This window comes from Taudactylus pleione, unplaced genomic scaffold (genome assembly GCF_031769625.1).
Source record: "Taudactylus pleione unplaced genomic scaffold, aTauple2 ptg000372l, whole genome shotgun sequence".
NCBI lineage: Eukaryota > Metazoa > Chordata > Amphibia > Anura > Myobatrachidae > Taudactylus > Taudactylus pleione.
This window is the reverse complement of record NW_028284773.1, coordinates 15993595-16014519: the sequence shown is the minus strand read 5'-3', so window position 1 is coordinate 16014519 and position 20925 is coordinate 15993595. Positions and strand designations below refer to the sequence as shown.

The 20925-nt window shown below is 45.4% G+C and overlaps 1 protein-coding gene across 1 annotated transcript in view; it reads right to left on the bottom strand.

Moving 5' to 3' along the window:
- LOC148508308 (putative cation-transporting ATPase 13A4) overlaps positions 1–20925 on the bottom strand; it is a 131808-nt gene that overhangs the window by 10415 nt on the left and 100468 nt on the right. The window contains exons 25-28 of the mRNA XM_088444763.1: positions 15018–15090; positions 13389–13560; positions 11938–12125; positions 2479–2567 (exon numbers count right to left, since the gene is read on the bottom strand). Of these exons, the coding sequence (XP_088300889.1) occupies positions 2479–2567; positions 11938–12125; positions 13389–13560; positions 15018–15090 (522 nt within the window). The remainder of the gene's footprint in view (positions 1–2478; positions 2568–11937; positions 12126–13388; positions 13561–15017; positions 15091–20925) is intronic.

Sequence of the window (20925 nt, the reverse complement as noted above, 5' to 3'; positions counted from 1 at the left end):
GACAGCATTTTCCAAATGCATCAAAAGACACCAGTGAAGATTCAGTAGAATGTTCCATATACAACCGGCTCAAATGTCATATCACTGAAAAGTCATCTCTCTTACACTTCAGTTTACTTTTTCATGCACTGATTGAATTAGAGGAGATTTCCATAGAGCTATAGGAATGACCAATTACAGTGTGCTCACAAGTTAATTAAGCAAAAGTGTTTGGTTTTAAAATCCCCGTCAAAACAACCTGGAAGGAACGTTTTGCACAAAGGGAGAGGACTGCTATCAACCACATTTGCTTTTTCAGCTGTCTCATTAATAAAATGGAAAAGCTTATACTCACAACTCGCTCCTCATGTTGTGCATTAGGTGCATCCCAAAGATTATGATAAAAAAATATACCAAGACTTATAGCATGTATACTAAGACCTGCTAGTTCCCCACTTGAACTTTTTAAACGGGAAAGCTACATTTGGTCATGGCTGGGAAATGTAGGCCACATGCTTGTTGTTCAAGACAGGTAAACAAGACAACAAATGGGACATGTGTCTGAGAGCTGCTGGAACAGAGGGCCTGATTCAGAGCCGGATGCTCTGACAGAGCGCTCGCTCTGAATCAGGGCCGGGCTTTTTTTTTTGGATCGGCCACTTGGCCGCTCGCATAGCTGTAGGTGACCACCCACAGCTATTGCGAGCGGCCATGATGATGGTCGCGATGGTCAAGACCATCGCGACCATCGGGCTTGCGACGAGACCCTTGTGGTAGGGTCTCGTGGCCGCAAGCCCCAGAGAGCTTCTGGCTCTAATAGCGCCAGAAGCTCTCCCACTGACATCACTCATGAAGTCAGTGGGGCCGCCCCCAAACGGCAGGCATTCTCATGGGAACGCCTCCGTTTGGGCAGCCACCCCCCCCGGCCCACCCACCAAAGGGGACGAGCTGTCACCTAACATCGACAGCTCACCCCCTTTGGTGCGTGACCCGGAGCGACGGATTGCCCGTCGCTAGCCGGGTCTCGCGCATGCGCTCGACGGAGCCGGCTCCGTCGTGCACATGCGCTGTGGGCCACCATCGACCCAGTTGCGAGCGCTCAGCGCTTGCGACCGGGTCTGAATCAGGCCCAGACTTCCCAATGATCTGTCCAAGGCAGAAATAGAGACCCCTTTTATATGGCCACTGGGCTTTCAGGTCTTGTTTGTTCCACACAAGTGTAAGCAGCAAGTTTACATTTTTACTTCAAAATATATATATGTTACAAATATTAAGAATTGTTCTAAATATTAACAGAAACTGTTTTACTATTTTTTTTAATCCTTATTAGTTTTTACATTAAAATAACCTCATATCCCTTACATAATAGCTTTGTAAACTAGTCATATTCACACCTATGAATGTCTTATTTAAAAACTAAAAGGGAAAAATGGGCCAATGTAATATTTTGCCAATTTTGTAATTACTTTGTGTATTGAGATGTTTTTCTGTTCAGAATATCCCCTATGGACAGTTTCTATCAAGCTCTGTTGGCATATTACTATCTATTGCACCTGATCATACTAGTGAGAGAGAAACCTAGGAGCATCAACATTAGAGATTAGAAGGGAATGAGTGAGAGAAAAAGGCGATGAGGCCCAAAGGAGAGCAGCTGGGCAGTGAGAGAAGGGGTTACATGGGAGGGCTTAAATGGAGGAAAATGTAAACACACAAATGAGAGATGAGAGAGATACAGGAACATTGGAGACATTAGAGAAATGGCACATGGGGGAGTGGAGGAGCAATGCAGGTTATAGGACACAGGAGAGGGGTGGGGGCAAAAGGCAAACATCTTAGCATCATTTAATACAGATGTGTCCACATACATCTATCCTTAAAACACACCAAATAGCTGTACTTTGCAGCTTTGTTGCACCAAAACTGTAATTCTAAGTATTTAGTACACTATAAGCGAAATAAGATTCAAAATTGAGAAAAAAGTAGCAGAACGGAGTAAAAGTAGCAAAATTAAGGAAAATTTAGCAAATTTGGGTAAAAAGCACACAAGGCAAAATACATCTGATACGAGTGACCTGCGCCATGCATCATTATGCTTTATCTGCAAATTTATACTAAATCCTTTGCAACCCCCCTCCCATTTAGTAAACATAATATAATTAAACCAGTGGTTCTAAAAGTTGGTCCTCAGGAACCCAAACAGGTCACGTTTTCCAGGTCACCCAGCAGGTGCACAGGTGTATTCATTACTCACTGACACTTTAAGATATCCACAAGTGGAGCTAATTATTTCACTTGTGATTCTGTGAGGAGACATGGAAAACATGAACTGTTAGGGGTTCTAATGACCGAGTTTGAGAACCTGTGAAATAAACAAATTACAAAATTATGTGCTGCTACTCCATACTGGAAACATTACCAATTCCAATCCTGATGATGTAATGCGATGTGGGAAACAAACAACACATAAATCCGGCCATTGTTAATGATTGTAACACTTACTTGTAGTGCTCTGTATAAACGTTCAATATCAGCGAAGATGATGAAGAGACACAAAGATAGTTGTATTGGCAGCAAACAGACAAAAATATCTGTGTATATAAAAACAATACAGTCAGTATAATATTATATAAATGTTTATAGCTCTACAGTGTATTTCACACAACTGCATAAAACAAGCATTGTGAAACAGTTAGTTGACTCATGAGAACGTCAGTAAATTATGAGATTGTTTCTTATGCAATTGTTTGGAGGAGACACATTTGAACAGGATTTTTGACTCTTGCAAACAAACTACTACAGTGGGATCAAAATGGTAACTGCACGATAGTGCCCAGCTCTCCCAAGGTGAATATGAATAAATGGGACTTTCGTGGACAAGGGACATTAGCAACACCACTATTTACTTGTATTAGGCAAGTGAAGGTAGGAAAGAAGAGTGAAACACTGAACTGTTGGTGTTCTAGGACTAGAGGATTAGGATAATGCTGCATTAAAAGCAACTACAGCTAAATAATATCTCATATTTTAATAAGCTTAACACTTTTTTAAGTTGCGATTACCTGTAAGTCAGTAATAAGAATTTATAAGTTTATAGTTATACATCTGCATAACTGGGATATATGCCATTCATATTGTGTAATAAAATATATAACACACTAGGAGCTTAGGACCTGATTCAGACCCGCTCGCTAGATGCGTGCGCACGCAACCGTAAGCTGCTAAAGTATGCAAATCCTGCGATCGCACGGCAAGACATTAGTACGCCCACTATTTCTTAGAGTGCGATTACAGTCTGTATGTAAGACACCCACCAGTCAGCCCTAGGACGCCCACTTTCGCTTAGTAACACATGTCATCTCCAAGAAGTGTATGCAACTTTCAGTAGCATTGAGTACCATCGGAGCCATTCGCAGCATTTGTGGTTGACCATTCCCTACCACAAGCACTGCGATCGTTACAGTGTGTAACACAGCCAGGTGACGTGTACTATTACGCTTCGTCTAAATTATGCACGCCCCTGCAATGGCATTACATAACGCTCAGGCACGCCTGCGCTCACACCACCACACCCCCGTTTTCATTGACACCACCCACAAACGGCTCATCCTGTCACTGTAAGTACAACATGCGATCGCTTCCCGATCGCAGTGACTGGTTCGGCACGCGCACTGCATCTTCTATTTATGCAAAGATAATGAAAATCGTCCAGCTGCGCAGCCTAGCGAACGGGTCTGAATCGGGCTCTTGATTCGAAGGTGGACACTGATGCCGCTGTGGCCGCATATTTTCCACATTGCGTCTGCGCCTTTATGATATTGTTGCAGCTGATGGAATTTATACAGAAACGCCCACCAGCTGCGGCGCTAATCCACTGCTTTGCGTAAAAAGACACATCAGTTGCACCATTGAATATTGCACCAGCCCTATGGAGGCTGATTATGTCAGCATATGGGTCTGAGCATGGCCACCAAAATCCGAGCAACTGTGGGGAAAAAGTCACAGTTACTGACCGTAAAACGCCTGCGACATATCCGCGTCTGGCTAGCCACTCCCCTGTCACTCAGATAGGCCAATTTAAATTCCACCTCTCTGCGTTCCCTGGGATGCATACACAGGGCCCCTCAGACACATATGCATCAGCCACTTGCATCCAATATCTACACTGTATCCACCTCTGAATCAGCCCATAGATATAACTACTGCAATTATGGGTCATTGGCCCTGATTCAGACCCACTCGCGAGCGGCTGTCCGCTCGCAAGTGGGTCGATGTTCTGCACTGAGCATGCGCACGACGGAGGGAGCTCCGTCGTGCGCATGCGCCAGACTTTCCTTCGCTCATTGTGTCTGATCAAAGGGGGCGTGCTGTCGATGTTGATTGACAGCACGTCCCCTTTGGTGGGCGTGCCTCCCTGACGGGGCGTTCCCACGGGAACGCCTCCTGTCAGAAGCCGGCCCACTGACATCACTAGTGATGTCAGTGGGAGTGATTTTGTCTCTGATAGAGCCAAAATCACTCCGGAGCTTGCGGTTGAGAACCTCAACCGCAGGCTCCGGCTCGCAGTTTCGATGGTCGCGATGGTCAAGACCATCGCGGCCATCAAACTGCACGCTCGTATAGGCTGTGGGTGGTGACCCACAGCTATACGAGCGTCCAGGAGGACGCTCCATTTTTATGGAGGGCGGCCCTCATTCAGAGCGTGCGCTCTGCTCAGAGCGTACGGCTCTGAATGAGGGCCATTGTTTAAAGAAAGACCAGAAGCCTTAGCAAAATGAACTGCTTGTTTTGTGCAGAATATTTACATCTTGTTTATTAAATGCAAAACACAAGACCTGATTTACATTTAATATTATTGCCGTTTTAACTTTTGGGGCCAAATGTAATAGGGGGAGAGTTTAGAAAATGTGAGAGTTTAGCAGTAAACTCTCACATTGGTTGAGTTTTATCTTCAAAATGGGAAAACATCTGAATGAGATTTTAAATCTTGAGAGTTTTTGAAGTCTAAAAAAACATGTAAGTTCGCTCTGTTACTTTGTTTTTGGACTCTATTACATTGGCAAAGTTTAAAAAGTGTCAGAAACTCTCACTTTTCTAAACTCACACCCTATTACATTTGGCCCTTGGGATCAAAACCACTGAAAATCATGGCCTTGCACAAGCAGCTCCTTAGTAAATCTAACCCTATGTTCCTTCCCAGCACTTCAATACATTCAATCTATCGAAAAACTGTATTCAACTGTATTCTATTCTAGTTACTGTATTTGTTGAGATCTCACTAAATGCAATATTTTTTTTACAAAATGCATTATACAACAAAATAAAACATTATTTAAAAACATACAAAGACAGAGGTGATCTTGTCTATCTTGTATAGACATAATGAGGTTAATGCAGAGTATTGTTGAAGCTGGTTTAGTGGCTGAGACAGAATCAGTGTAAAATTAGCTTGGAGCGACGCCATCTTGCGAATGGAAACCAGACTCCATCTTAAAAATAAGAATCTGCACGACACCATTTTAAGTTACAACTCACGAGCTAAGTACAGATGGCAATGTTTTTGGTACTGGGGACAACCTTGCATAGAGAAATACCAAAACAACTAGAGAAACAGCCTCCTGAGAAAAGTAAATAGAAAAAGACAATACACCAGGAACTGTGGGTGCTTTTGCATATAAAGGGAGAGACCCCACCTGTGGACAGGTGTAGCTCTGGCAATTGTAATATGGCCATACACTTGAATTTGACTGAATGAACAATGGTAAGAAATATGCTCTTTTAAACTCACAGACAGGCTGGCACCAGCACGGTTGGGGGTCTCCACCCTGTTTGAGAGTGAATCTCATTACTAATAAAACATTGCATTGCAGTTTAAAAATGATTGAGATATATATATATATATATTCATTCCATCATGCATAAACACTGCACATTACGCACAGTTGCACTGTTAACATGACGCACATTAGCGAATGCACAATATCCTGCATGCGAACGCTGTTTATTAGCTGCATGCGTGCACATCTGCCCCAAATCAAATAAACCTAACTAGCGTCTTTTCCCAAACCCCTAATACTTACACAATGCACACCCACATAAAAGATTCCATAGCTTTAAAGTATAAGATTCAAGTTTTATCCATTTATTACAAATGCTGTAAAATAAAGGCTATTTTGGTATCTAAGGTTTAATACGTGATAAGTAAGCAGTGTTTGGAATTATACTGATCTGCACTTTCTCAACAGCTTTCCGGTATCATCGGTGTGAAGATCGCAACATGCATTCTCAACTTATGGACCATAGAGATATAAAGCACCAAAATGTATTTTGTGAAACCAACAGCCTAGATTTGCACGCAGGGGGAATAGAGGAGACAATAGGCTGTCGGAGGCTGACCTGTGTCCATTTGAATCAACCTGTTAAATGCCCTGTAACAAACGCACCGTGATGGGGATCCAATGGGATCAGCAACAAACCTCTCTATTGTGTTGTCTGTTTCTGTAAGGGTATAAATGTGTGTGTAGTGACCCCAGTCTGGAGTCTTCTTGCTGATTGACGGAGGTTTCTTGCTGATGCCGGTATCTGGTCCAGAGCACGTGCGTATGTATAACCATCTTGGGTCTGTATAATTCTTTGCGCTAAATTGTACTTAGATCACAGCGTGTAACTGACTGTACTTTACTTGAATAATACTTTGTGCTTTGGAAACACATGTTCAAGGTCTAAAGTCTTTATTTTACGGTATGACTGCGTACGCAAATAGCGTCAATTTTAGAGGTTTATAGGCAGGTTTTAGAAGGTATAGGTAGGAGCGTATAGAGGTTCAAATTAAGTATCCTTAGTATGGGAATGGGTGTGAAATACCGCCGGCCCCGGCCGATTCCCGTCAGCGGCAGCCCGACAGGAGCAGAGTGCGACGCAGCGGAAGCCCGACAGCGCTGGAAATCCCGATCGTGGATAGGTAAGTATCCACTAACCTAACCCTCCTTAGGGGTGCCTAACCCTAACTCACTCCCCCAAGTGCCTAATCCCCCCTCTAAGTGCCTAACCCTAACCACCCCCTTCCACGCTACCTAAACCTAAGTTCCCTGGGGGGGTGCCTAACCCTAAGTCCCCCCCGGGGGTGCCTAACCCTCCCTCCCCCTAGCCTAACCCTCCCGGGGGGGTGCCTAACCCTAAGTCCCCCCGGGAGCCCTAAACCTAACCCTCCTCCCCCGCGGCTGTCCGCTCGCGGCTCCCGGCATCACTACGATCGTGATGCCGGGCGCCGGTCTCCCGGCGTCGGGGAAATGCGGGCATTTCACCCTTACCGGGATAAGACAGTCAGGAGGCCGGCTGCCGGTATATAGGCAGTCGGCTTCCCGATTGCTTCCCTTAGTATGTACTACACCAGTTGTACTTATGCCTGCAGTGTGTGCTTCAGGGAGAACGGGGTAGTGCGGGTAATGTAGGCCAAATATATTAAGGGCATGTTTTGTGTAATTGCTCTGCTTGACCGGTGCCTTTTTTGTCATCTGGGCATATATTATGCTTCTGTGCGCATGTTTAAGCAATATATGTTTTGTATTTTGTGAATGCAATAGGGAGATTGTTTCTGCTGTGCTATAAAGGTTCTGTAGTATAATTGATGCCTGACAGCAAATTAATTTGTTGTTTATAAAATAAAACAGTACACACAAGTGGGACATAAGTGTCTGTGTTGTGTGTCCATTGTTACTGGAGCGTATTTACTACTGTCCAGATCTGGCCCTAGCCAATTTGGTGCCCTAGGCAACATTTTGGCTGGTGCCCCCTAGCAGATAATCCCACCACCAATATTAAATTATATCTGCAGTTGGATCTGCAGATATATCTGCAGATTATGGTTCTTCATAAACAGTGAACAACCATCTTCTGCGGTCCCCATGGCCGTGGGTCGCATCGCGACCCCTTCCTTGCTGGTTTCTGCAACAAGTGTACAGGTGGTCGGCTGACCGCCTGTACACACAGCACGATGAGCAAATATATCTGCCATCGGCTGTAAAGCGATATGTCTGCAAATTGACTTCAATTGAACGGCCGATGTGTTGGCCAGTGTGTATCCAGCATGAGTGTTTATATATTATATATGATATATATACACACATTATAAATATTTATGTATTTGTGTTTAATGGCCAGTACACACAAGACGATCCGGACGGGAACATCGTCTAGTGTGTACACTCAATGTCACTGACTATGGGCCTGATTCAGAGCCGCTCGTAAGCGGCCGCTTGTTCGTTCCGAGCGATGTTAGCCCAAATGCGCATGCGTACGGATCGTTATACGCATGCGCTAACCAGTCAGTGCGGCCGAAATTCATGTGCTCGCAAAATAGCGAATGCCTGCTATTTTGAGTGACAGAAAGAGGCGTATGTGGGTGGTAACAGGGGAAGGTGCTTGAAAATGGGGAGTGGAAATCAGAACGCAGGCGTGCTTAAAGGTCAAAACGGGCGTTTTATGGGTGTGCATATTTAAAACAGTAGTGTCATTGACCACGTCACTGGGTTATTTTAGAGTCAGAACTGCTCGCAAAATTGTGGTAGCAAACACCAACCACAAGAATAGCGAGCAGCTCATACCCTTGTTGATGTACTCGATTAATCTAATAAATAGCGGACATGACGTAGGATGCGAGCGGCCAGGGGGCGTATTTTTCCAAAAAACTAACGCAAGTTTTGCTCGCTCGTTCAGACATAGAGGCGTGAACAGACCGCAAACAGCGAACGGTTCATTTGAATAGCCACACCTTGTTTTAGAACGAACGACCGCAAATAGCGAGTGGCTCTGAATGAGGGCCTATGTGTGTTCCTGAAGAACACAGAACATATAGGAAATAGAAAAACCACCACACCAAAAAATAAAATACAATAAAAAAATATATAATAAATGAAAAAATTTAAATACAATAAATTTAAAACATTTTAAATATATAAAAAAATAGAATACTGAAAAGGCAAGAAAAGATTCAAATGGTGATGCACCGCTTATTATGACTAATGTAAAAAAATTCCCACATGAATAGAATCATTCAGGCCACACGGCCAGACTGTGTCTAATTGTGAATCCACATGGCTTCTCTTTGGAATAGCGACTTTGACCGATCACCCCCCCTCTTCAGGGGTGGTACCCAATTGATTATCATGCACTTCAGGGTAGCCAGTGAATGATGAGCCTCATAAAAGTGCCGTGCAACCAGCTTATCTGAGTTGCCACTGACAAGGGCACTGCGGATCGACCGCGCGAGAGAAAGACCTGCAGCGTCATCCCTCCCAGGCCCAGAAGACCAGGCACGAAAAACAACTGAGGAAGTCACTCGGTCGAATAGATAAGGTACCTTACAAGGGCTGCGTAGCAGCCCATCCAAACGTGCCCTGCTCCTCAGGCTCTTAAAGACGACTGGATTTATGGGATTGCAGGGGGGAGGAGCTAGGATTAAAGCTACAGTGTCATTAAGTGCCTGCTCCAGCCCCAACCCAACAATCCCATGGTCCAGTGTCCCTCAGCCTAGATGACACAAGTGTCACATGTACATATATGACACTGGACATATATGTACATGTGAATGGCCCAGCGATGCCCCACTCTCCCAGCCTGACTCCTGGGCTGTGCAGTTACCTGGTGAAGTGGTGTCTGCCTTCGATGCCTGGTCCGATGGGCGCCGGGTAGCAAACATTGAGGCGGAGCCGGCTCTGCTCTGCAAAGCATGATGGCACAGCATCCCTGGCCTCCAGCTGCAGTGCCCGTCTTCCTTGTCCTTTGTAGTCAGAATGAGCTTCTGTGCAGAAGCTCATTCTGACCAGGCTCCCACCTGACCGCTACGATGCCAGACCGGAGAGCGGCGGTGGTGGGGGAGAGCTGCAGACCCATGGAATGCACTTAGGGCTGGCTCTGCTACTGTTGCCAATCAGAATGCATCTAGAAATATGCAATGTTTGTGTGCAAGTTTTTCATTAAGAAATGCTATTTGGCAACCCTGCATATCCCGTAGGTCCATCGAAATGCCCTCTCTGAACTTTGCTTACATGAGAGTGAGAGATACACCTCCTCTGTCATAAGTAAATATGCCATTCTAAAGCACAAGAGCAGGTGAAAACCTAGGTGTACTACAAAAACAGCACAAAGGTAAATGTCAATGCTAATTGTGATATCTCAGATACCAATGTGTTATTTACACATAATTATATGTTAAAAAAAAAAAGCTAGGTCAACTAACATGAGTGAAACATTAAACATGTATATTTAATAAAAACATACACTAAACCAAATACCAAATGCGTAAAGGAAAAGTCACAGGATCAAACAATCATACAAGTTGCTGAATAGTATTTTACATAGTATGTCAGTAATCTGACTGGCATACATACAGGGCTGGCGCCACCATTAGGCAGCTGCCCAGAGGCGCCGGCCACTGGAGGGCGGCACTGAGTCAAACAAAAAAATTAAAGATGTCTCGGACATCATTATTTTTAATAATGCTAGTGGCGATCGCGGGTCTAATCAGGCGCTGTCCAATCTCTGAGTCACCTCACAAACCTCACTGCCACTGCCAGAGTGAGGTCTCTGCGTTTGGCTGCCTGTGCTGTCAGCGGGGCACAGTGCCGGCGCAACATACTCCTCAAAAGCATGCATTGCAGGGAGAGGCGCTCTCCCTGCATGCTGCTGCTGTGTCCACCGATGCAATGCATAATGGTAGCGGCACGCAGGCTCCTCTGCCGGACGCAACGCTATTAATATACATTACAGCAGGCACAGTGCTGCTGCCTTCCCCGCGTGCTCCGCCCCCTCCCCCTTCTCCTGTAGTGTAATCAGCCGCTGATTACCTGCTCAATGCTGTGCAGCCAGTGATCCATGTTTGTGGATGCCCAGGTCCCAGCTGCAGTAGTAGTCAGCAGTGTGAAGTATTTCCTCCTCCTGCCCAAGCACCATCCCCGCCCAGGCAGACACCAGTGACATTAGTGATGAGGAGCTCTCCCAACAGCAGCTGAGTGTTTGTCACAATTCTTCATCAGCATTCTAATCACTGAAACCCTGAGCCTGCTGCTCAGCCCCTATCTCCCCCAGCAGTGAGTATACACTATGCCACAGCACCTGATGGCATTATCAGTTCCCTTTCTGCCCCTGCAGCATCCGCCCCCACAGTAACCGTCTCCCCCAGCAGTGGCAGCAGCAGGACTATTCCCTTCTGCTACCTGACTGTCCTGTCTCTCTTTGTCTGGTGCTTTAACTGTATATATTTCTAGTCACTCACACTATATGTCTGTACACTATATGATGTTTCCACCATATCCAGCTGCTTTATTCACTCCTGTGTTGTACATGTATACAGGATCAGATGCTGGCTCCCTGTGTATATAACAAAGTACTTTGCATTGGCCTCCTATGTATCCTGCATAATCTTTAATTGCTATATTAGAATATTCATATCTTTCAAAGGATAATTAGATTGTAACTGAACCATTTTATCAAAATTATCTTCCATAGCCTCTATTTCATACTTTTTTTAAAATCATTATATACATTTTAACAGTTCTATACAATTACGTGACCTCCTTAGAGTGCATATGGGGGGGGGGCTTGTAGGCTGAGTTTTTGCCTAGGGTGCCGAGAAACCTAGCACTGGCCCTGCATACATAACATATAAAGCTTTGGTACAGTTTTTGTTGTTTTATATGTTTTTATTAAATATGCATTTTTGTTTCACTCTCGGTACTTGACTTTTTCTTCAGATTTATATGTCTATACTACTTTGGTATCTGAGATACAGTATCACAATTAGTGCTGACACCTATCTTTATATGCATATGATTGGCATCGGAGAGATACGTTCTGTGAACGGGTGTAAACTCCACTCTGCAACATCCCCTTTGTATTTTTCTCTTTGACAAGTGTTAAAACAATATTAGGAATACTATTTGATTTCTAGAAAAATATACTTACAGTTTGTATATATAGGTTTCCTGAACGGTTTTCCTTTGGAGAACACAAAAGCGACAATTATACAGCTGAGTGTGGTTATTGCCCACAGAGTTGTGATTTCATAGTCTTCATATTCAGAATATTCTTGCACTGCTGCAATGCTCCCATTTGTGATGTTGAGATTACCATAAGCATTGTTTAAACAAGCACTAAAAAGAAACAGAAAAACATCAAGTAGAAATGGTTTATAACAAAATAATGAAGTTGACTTCAAAACAACAACAAAAAGTGTCTTGAAGTAATCTGTTTGTGGAAAGTGCTTAAAGCAAAGCATGCAATCAACTGTTAAATAGAAGAAATAAATATTGAGATGAATGTTCCACCAACACTAAGCTAAGGGGCCTATTTAACAAAGTACATTTGCGAGATATCCCACAAAAATGTATTGTCAAATTGACAGTATGCCCTGAATGTATCTAGAGCAATAACAACCTCCATTTGGGAGTTTGACTTGGGCGGTACACCTGTCAAACTGTACTGTGGGTGCCTTAAGGTGAGCTCAGAGAGGACAGCAGAAGGGAGAGCTGCTATTTCTGAGATTTACCAAGCTCCGCAATGAAAAGCATTCCACAGCTCTTCCCCAGTAGCCATTATAGCCAATGGGCTACTTAATGCAAACCTTACAAGGAGAGGAATCCATAGGAACCCTGTTATGACCACTTGTGCATGCGTGGTCTGCTGACCGTACATGCACAGTAGTGCAGACGGCACATGAAGAACAAGAGTGATCTCATCAGCAATCACTTAACTTTCGGAGCCCCTGTCCCTGGATGTGTTTGTAGATACATAGCGCCAATCTCTCATTTCTTATTGCCACTATGTAAACAGGCAATAAATTATAATTGAGTCTAAAACTTGATAATTAATAAATATGCACCTAAAATCCAAAATATCTAATAAACTCTATTACCTGACATCACCTCAGTAAATCTGAAATAAAATAATTAAAGGCACTACATAATGTAAAGAAAATGTTCTGTTATTAAGTACTGAAATATATGTAAAAAACCCCTAACTTACTGGTCCGTTGGTCTCCGGTGGTTTCCACAGCTCCCAGTCATCTCTCCTCCATCTTTGCAATGGGGAGGGAGCTGCTGCCAGTCGAGGGGCTGCTGGGAGATGTAGTTCTCCCTGCAGCTGCCTCCAGGGGGGCTCACATACACACAAGGGGTACCGTGAGGGGTTGGGGTGCGGGTACTAATGACCGGGGCCCGGGCTTGTCGGAGGGGCATAGTGGGGGCCTGGGTCCGATGCCGCACCTCCTCCCTCTTACCTGTCAGTAGACCACTAGCACACGCTGATGTGTGCTGGGCTGCAGTGGGAGACATTTATTTTCTAACAACAGAATTATGTACAGGAGATAACCAACTATTTTCCTCAAATGTTTTTCATGTACAGTAACATGAACATACCTAAAGTTAGATGTGCTGTACCATGGTTGCTGCTGTACAAGTACAAAGCCACAAATCTGAATAGCCAAATTGAGTAGAATATTAAAGGTCATTGATAACAGGAGCGGGGGGGATATCAGCTGTGCTGGCGGTCTGTAGGGAGCCAATTTTGGATATGCCTCTGTTAAACTTGCTGCAATAAGAAGCAGAAAAATAATTGTAAGTTACACATACAGCACTTACAGACTTTGCACATTAGTGACCTGGCTTGTGCTGTCTACATAAAAGTCATCTTTTCTCTTCAGCTCTGGTAAGAGTACAGCTATGCATTTATTTTGTTTATTAAACTCGGCAAAAAGTTTTGTGAGGTAACACAATCTGTTTCATTATATGACAAGGCCAATAGAGGGCAACAAAACACTTTTTACATTACAAAGGATGCTTTACATTGTACTAGTTATTAAAATGAAAGAGAATACAAACCTCCTTTTTGTCATTAAGAAATTTGTCATGAATACTGTTTCAATTCTAGTTGTGTAATACTAGTTATTTTCACATTTTAATGACTACAAATGTATTTGAAAACACACAAAACCTTGGAAACGATCTCTCCATTAATCTACAGTATGACCAAATTTCTGTAGAATGCTATGATCTCATATGACAACATAGGTAAAGTCTCAGCTGATTGCACTGGGTATTTTCCACATAGTTAGAGCCCTATTTACCAATCATCTTTTTACTAAAATAATGGGAAAATGGGTGTTTTCACACCTTTTTCACATTACCTTAGTTTCACCTAAATGTATGAAATGGCAATTGGAATAGTTGTCGTAACAAAATACAGTTCTCCATACCCTTAAACACACACATTTTTAGTAAGCAGATCGCATTTCCCATACTTGTAATGGGAAATGTGATCTGCTTCAAATGGACTAAAGAGAATTGTGAAAAAAATACCATGGGGGAACCCTGTGATTATAACGCCACTTGGAGATGGCATTATGCAGGGTTACCCCCGTCTCACCAACTCTAACTCAGCCTTGCCTCTCGAGTAGACTTTAGTGATCAGCCTGTGTTTCTGACAGACCGCGTCGTTGATCACAGTGAAAGAAAAATTTGAAAAAACAAAAAACAAAACTTTCCTGCATCCAGACCGATGATCAGTGATCCGGGGAGTGGCTCTGTGACCCAGTCATCTGATCATCCTCAGTTTACTGCAGCAGATGACAGTGGACACAGCCGCCATCAGATGACCAGATCACAGAGGACCTCACCGCATCAGCGTTCATCTAAAAAATATATGTGTAAGCTGCAGTAGGAGCCGATGGCGCAAGCGCAGAACCACACAGTAATTTTTGGAGAAAATACCCTGAGAAGTATGTGGAGAGGAGCAAGCTCTTTCCCTGCATGCGATATTTGATACATTTGTGCAATGTATTCAAGGATCACATTACATCCGCATCTGAGATGCAGATTATGATAAATAGGGCCCTTAGTGAGGGAACCAGAAATTGGAGCATAACTATAATTTTATGCTAGTCTTAGTTATTCCAGGGAAAGATTTACATAATGTATTATATATACTGTATGGTACAATCATTCAGAATTGTATAGATTCATTTTACATTTACGAAATGACCAACGTACTTGTTAGGGTGACCAGTATTGTGATTCCTACATCCTGGATAAGATATTGATACAGACCCACTATTTTCGATTGCTGCAAAAAAAAAATTAGAATGTTACTGAATTTTATTATTTTACCCCCATTTATTATAGTAGCTGCCCAGAGTGAATTTAGCTTTTCCCATCAGCTGAAGACTAACTGCACAACACTATGTATATATATATATATATATTATCTTGGTTGTGGTTTGGCGCTCTGGATAGATATAAGCACTTGCTAAGGGTGCCTTCCCAGATTAGGTTTACAACAATGGTGATCCCTTTGTGAGGCCAAAGATACCCTACTACTGGGACAAAAGAGTGTGTGTGCCCTTCACTGGAGATAAGGGGCCTAGCTCAAACCCTGAAAAACAGCCCCATACCATTACCTCCCAGCATCCACCAAACCCAGACTCGCCCATCTAACTGTTAAAGAAGCGTGATTTGTCCCTCCACAGAACACGTTTCCACTGTTTCACAGTCCAGTGTCGGTGTGTTTTACACCACTCCATCCGACACTTGGCATTGGACTTGGTGATGTGAGGCTTGCATGCAGCTGCTCGGCCATGGAAACCCATTCCATAAAGCTCCCGCTGCACAGTTATTGTGCTTACATTAATACCAGTGGAAGTTTGGAACTCTTCAGCTATGGAATCAGCAGAGCGTTGGCGACTTTTACGCACCACACGCCTTAGCAGTCGTTGACCTCGCTCTGTGATTTTACGTAGTCTTCAGCTTCAAGGCTGAGTTGCTGTTGTTCCTAAATGGGATGAAATTTCACAAACCGTCTTATTGCTAAGGTGGCATCCTATCACAGTACCACGCTTGAAGCCACTGAGCTCTTCAGAATGACCCATTGTGTATCACAAATGGTTGCAAATGGAAATTGCATGGCTAGGTGCTTGATTTTATACACCTGTGGCAATGGGTCTGATTGAAACACCTCAATTCAATAATTAACAGGGATGGCCAAATACTTTTGTCCATATAGTGTGTGTATGTATGTATGTATATATATATATATATATATATATGAAATCTTCTATATGTATATAAAAGAAAGTCTCCCCGATTTAGGGGTCTGCCTGCTCGTCTGGGCTTATCTTTTGAGCCCTTCAACCACTGGACAGATTTTTCAGGTTTTCACCATTCTATACAGGATTGGTCAGGGAAAGTTTAGGTGTATGAACCGTTTATCTGTGAAAAGGGAGCCAAGCAGTAATGATTTTATTGAAGCAATGTCACAGAGAAAACCTTGCAGGAGCTGAGGTGTAGGAGCTGGCCAGAGTTCTGAAACAGCAAGAGACAGTGGGCCTGATTCAGAGCCGCTCGCTAGCGGCAGTACGCTCGTTCCGAGCGATGTTCGCACATCTGCGCATGCGTACGGTTTTTAGCACGCATGCGCGAACCAGTCAGTTCGGCCGAAAATCGTTTGTACGCTATATAGCGAGTGCCTGCTATTTTGAGTGACAAAATGAGGCGTATGTGGGTGGTAACAGGGGAAGGTGCTTGAAAACGGGGTGTGGAGATCCGTTCGCAGGCGTGCTTAAAGGTCAAAACAGGCGTTTTATGGGTGTGCATAATTAATATAGCAGCGTCAATGACCACGTCACTTGGTTTTTTTTAACTCAGAACTGCTCGCAAAATAGCGGTTGAAAACACCAACCACAAGAATAGCGAGCAGTTCATATCCTGTTCGATGTACTCGATTAATCTAATAAATAGCGGACATGACATATGGTGCGAGCGGCCAGGGGGCGTTTTTAAGAAATAAAAGAGCGTATGTTTTGCTCGCTCGTTCAGACTTAGAGGTGTGAACAGACTGCAATGTGCGAACGGATCATTTGCATAGCGGCTCTGAATGAGGGCCAGTATTTGAGCTAATCAGAGATAGCAATGTGCCCTGTTGCTTAGCAGCAACCTAGAGAGGGAAGACAGTCAAGGACTGAGCCGGGTTACGCCTGACGCAGACAGAGAGTGAGAGACAGCCTCCACCCATGAAGATGCCCTGATACAGACACAGTAGCCAGGAGGAGCTAGGGGATGCATAGCTATCACAAATTAAAAAAACAACCTTTAGAACACCATCAATTTATTTCCATTTGATTGTGGCAAACATCGGACCACCACCATCAAATGATAAAAACACTACCATCGGAACAAAAACATCCATGGTTAGTAACCATCTGATTCTGATGTCCATCCCTACATAGCACCTGCAGGGGGACTGCGGCCACCACTTCTCCACCGTGAAGTGCTCCCTCTCCAGTGTGATGTTCCTGCTCAGCCTCACGCCCTTGGTGAACAGGAGGCACCTCCCATGGAAGTTGTTGGACAGGGGCACCACAGTAAGGAAACTTAACAGGAAGCTCAGGAAATACAGGGTACCTTGTGTTCGATATTGCTCAGCGTCATGAAGGCTGTGGAAATATGCACAGGTGCCCCAGCCCCGGGGACATGCTGCTGTTGATGCTTATGGTAGCTACAATACAAATCTCTCATCCATAATCCACCTTCCCTTCCCAGCAAATCCTAGTGGCTGTGCCCCAGCTAGTTGCAGGACAGCAGCAGTGAGGAGGGTGCTGTGGTGACACTGGTGAGATGCAAGGGGCAGGAGTGAGAAGCAGGGGATTGTGGTGAGATGCAGGGAGCTGTGATGACATGGCATAGGCTGTTATGAGATGCATGGGACTTTGGCAAGATGAAATTGCTCCCGTGCGAAGCCAGGGCGGTTTGCTAGTGTACTAATATATATACTTTTTTCAACGCATCAGCCCCGTCATTGGGACCATACAAATAGCAGCTCGGTTAAGTGATGCACAGGAGGCGTGATGGCTCCTGTGCATTACCATATCTGCAAGGACCTGCTGCATGCAGCTTTGCAATTATGATCCTTATAGAATCTGGCCCTGTGATAACTATGGTATTCCATGGCACAGTATCAAAATATAAACATTATTTAACAGCAGCCTAAACAAATGTAGGGGAAATGGTAAACGCCAACATGCTGCATATAGTCTGCCATCATAATTTATGGGAGTGCTGCTTTAACCACATATTCCTGGGCAAACTAACAGCCAGGGCCACCATCAGGGGGGCCGCTGGGCCTCGAGTCCCGGGCCTGGAGAGAACAGAGACAGAGCGGGGGCCGGGTGGCTGCGGTACTGCCCCGGCAGCCATGGAGTACTGATTTAACGCCTGACAGTGCCTGCTGCATTACAGTTACAGATATGGTGCCGGCCGCGAGCCAGCCAGAGCTCGCGGACCGGCAGCCAATCAGGAGCGTCCGCTCCTGATTGGCTGCTGGTCCACGAGCTTAGATTGTCTCGCGCCCAATACCATCCAATCAAAGCTCCTGGACCGGCAGCCAATCAGGAGCAGACGCTCCTGATTGGATGCCAGTCCGGGAGCTTTGATTGGCCCAGGCCTGGCACCATATGTGAAATGCCGGTGGGTGCAGCAGCTTGCAGTCACAGGGCCTGATTCAGAGCCGGACGCAATTAGCGCTCGCTCATCCAGAAAATAGGGGTGGCTATTCAAATGAACCGTTCGCTCTTTGCGGTCTGTTCACGCCTCTAGGTCTGAACGAGCGAACAAAACTTGCGGTCGTTTTTTGGAAAAATACACCCCCTGGCCGCTCGCATCCTACGTCATGTCCGCTATTTATTAGATTAATCGAGTACATCGAGCAGCGTATGAACTGCTCGCTATTCTTGTGGTTGGTTTTTGCTACCACAACCTTGCGAGCAGTTCTGGCTATAAAATAACCCAGTGACGTGGTCAATGACGCACACCCTTAAAACGCCCGTTTTGAGCTTTAAGCACGCCTGCGTTCGGATCTCCACTCCCCGTTTTCAAGCACCTTCCCCTGTTACCACCCACATACGCCTCCTCCTGTCACTCAAAATAGCAGGCATTCGCTGTTTAGTGAACAAACGAATTTCGGCCGCACTGACTGGTTCGCGCATGCATATAACGATCCGTACGCATGCGCAGTTGAGCAAACATCGTTCGGAGCGAACGAGCGGCCGCTTGCGAGCGGCTCTGAATCAGGCCCACAGTGCCATGCTACATATATGATTGTGATGTGCCGTCAGCGCGCCGTTGATTTCGGCTGCCAACTGAAGAAGCGCAATCCAGTTATTGTGCTTGCCTTCCTGTTCCAGCCAGCCAGCCAGCCATCCCTGTCCGACCCCCCCGCCATCCCAGCCAGCCCTCCCTACTCTGTCCCCCCCTTTGCCCTGAGCCTCCCCCCTAGTCCAGTCAGCCTTCCCTGTCCCCCCCTAATCCAGCCAAACTTCCCTGCCCTGTGCGTCTCCCCCCTAGTACCGCCAGCGTCACTGTCCTGCCCCCCCTCTCAGCCCTGAGCCTACCCACCCCCCCAGTCCAGTCAGCCTTTCCTGGCTTTTATGTGGGTCTTGCTTTTTCAATTGTAGAAGCCATTTTGGAATAAGAATCCATTTTGTATGCCATGTATGCATGAAGGGTGGGTGCACAGGACAGGATGGAGTTAATTCATTGTACAGACCCTGTTATAAGTGCACAGAAAAGCATATGTACATATATGGTAAGGTATGCGATTCCAATGTTTAAACAGAGCCATAGTCTCACTGCAGATAATGCATACCAGATGTGTTGCGTGGTACCTTATAAAGGAGACTGTCTGTAGAATAAAGCAGAGAGAGATGGAGATGTTTGTGGTTACATATACACGTTCGTGTCCGTGTCTCCTTCCTTACACACATGAACATATGTAGCCTTTAGCAAACAAGACTCTGAGGGTGACCAATAAAGAACTAATTCGCTGGCCATAGCTAGTGAGGAGAATTGACACAATGTATTTTACAGCTTATTTATATATATATAAATCCATCCCCTCCCTCCCTCGCCGCTATCCGGGTCTCGCACACGTGCACAACGGAGCCGGCTCCGTGGTGCGCATGCACTCTGGGCCACCATCGACCCGGTTGCGAGCACTCAGCGCTTGCGACCGGGTCTGAATCAGGCCCAGAGGCCCTGATTCAGAGCCGGACTCTCTGAAAGAGCGCTCGCTCTGAATCTGGGCGTTTTTTTTTTTTGTGCGGCCTCATGGCCGCACGCATAGCTGTGGGTGTCCACCCACAGCTATTGCGAGCGGCCAGGATGATGGTCGCGATGGTCAAGACCATCGCGACCATCGGGCTTGCGACGAGACCCTTGTGGTAGGGTCTTGTGGCCGTAAGCCCCAGAGAGCTTCTGGCTCTAATAGAGCCGGAAGTTCTCCCACTGACATCACTGGTGATGTATGTGGGGCCGCCCCGTTTGTGAAGCCACCCCCTGGCCATGCCTACCAAACGGGGCGAGCTGTCAATCACCATCGACAGCTCGCCCCCTTTGGTGCGAGACCTGGAGCGACGGAGCCGGCTCCGTCGTGCAAATGCCCAGTGGGCAAACATCGACCAGGTTGTGAATGCTCATCGCTTGTGACCGGGTCTGAATCAGGACCAGAGTGTACTGAGGGCCTGATTCAGCACAGATCACATGCACCCGCTAGCTGTGAAAATATGCTAATGAATGCAATCGCATGGCAACCACAGCACTATTGTCACAAGCCGCCGCACTGCCAATGCTGTGCGTGGTGAATGCCAGGAAAGCGTTCGCTGAAGTCTCCTCCTTTCTCCTGTTTGGATCTGTGGTTAGCAGCATATAGGGCCTCATTCAGAGGCGGTCGTTAGATGCAAGAGGTCGCTCTGAATCAGGGCGGTCGCTTGCATCCTGAACGGCCGCCTCCTTGTTGATCTTTAAGCTGTGGGTTAACACCCACAGCTCTAATGACCAACATGGTTGATGGTCACGATGGTCAAGACCATCACGACAATCGGGGCTTACGACCAGACCCTAGGGTAGGTTC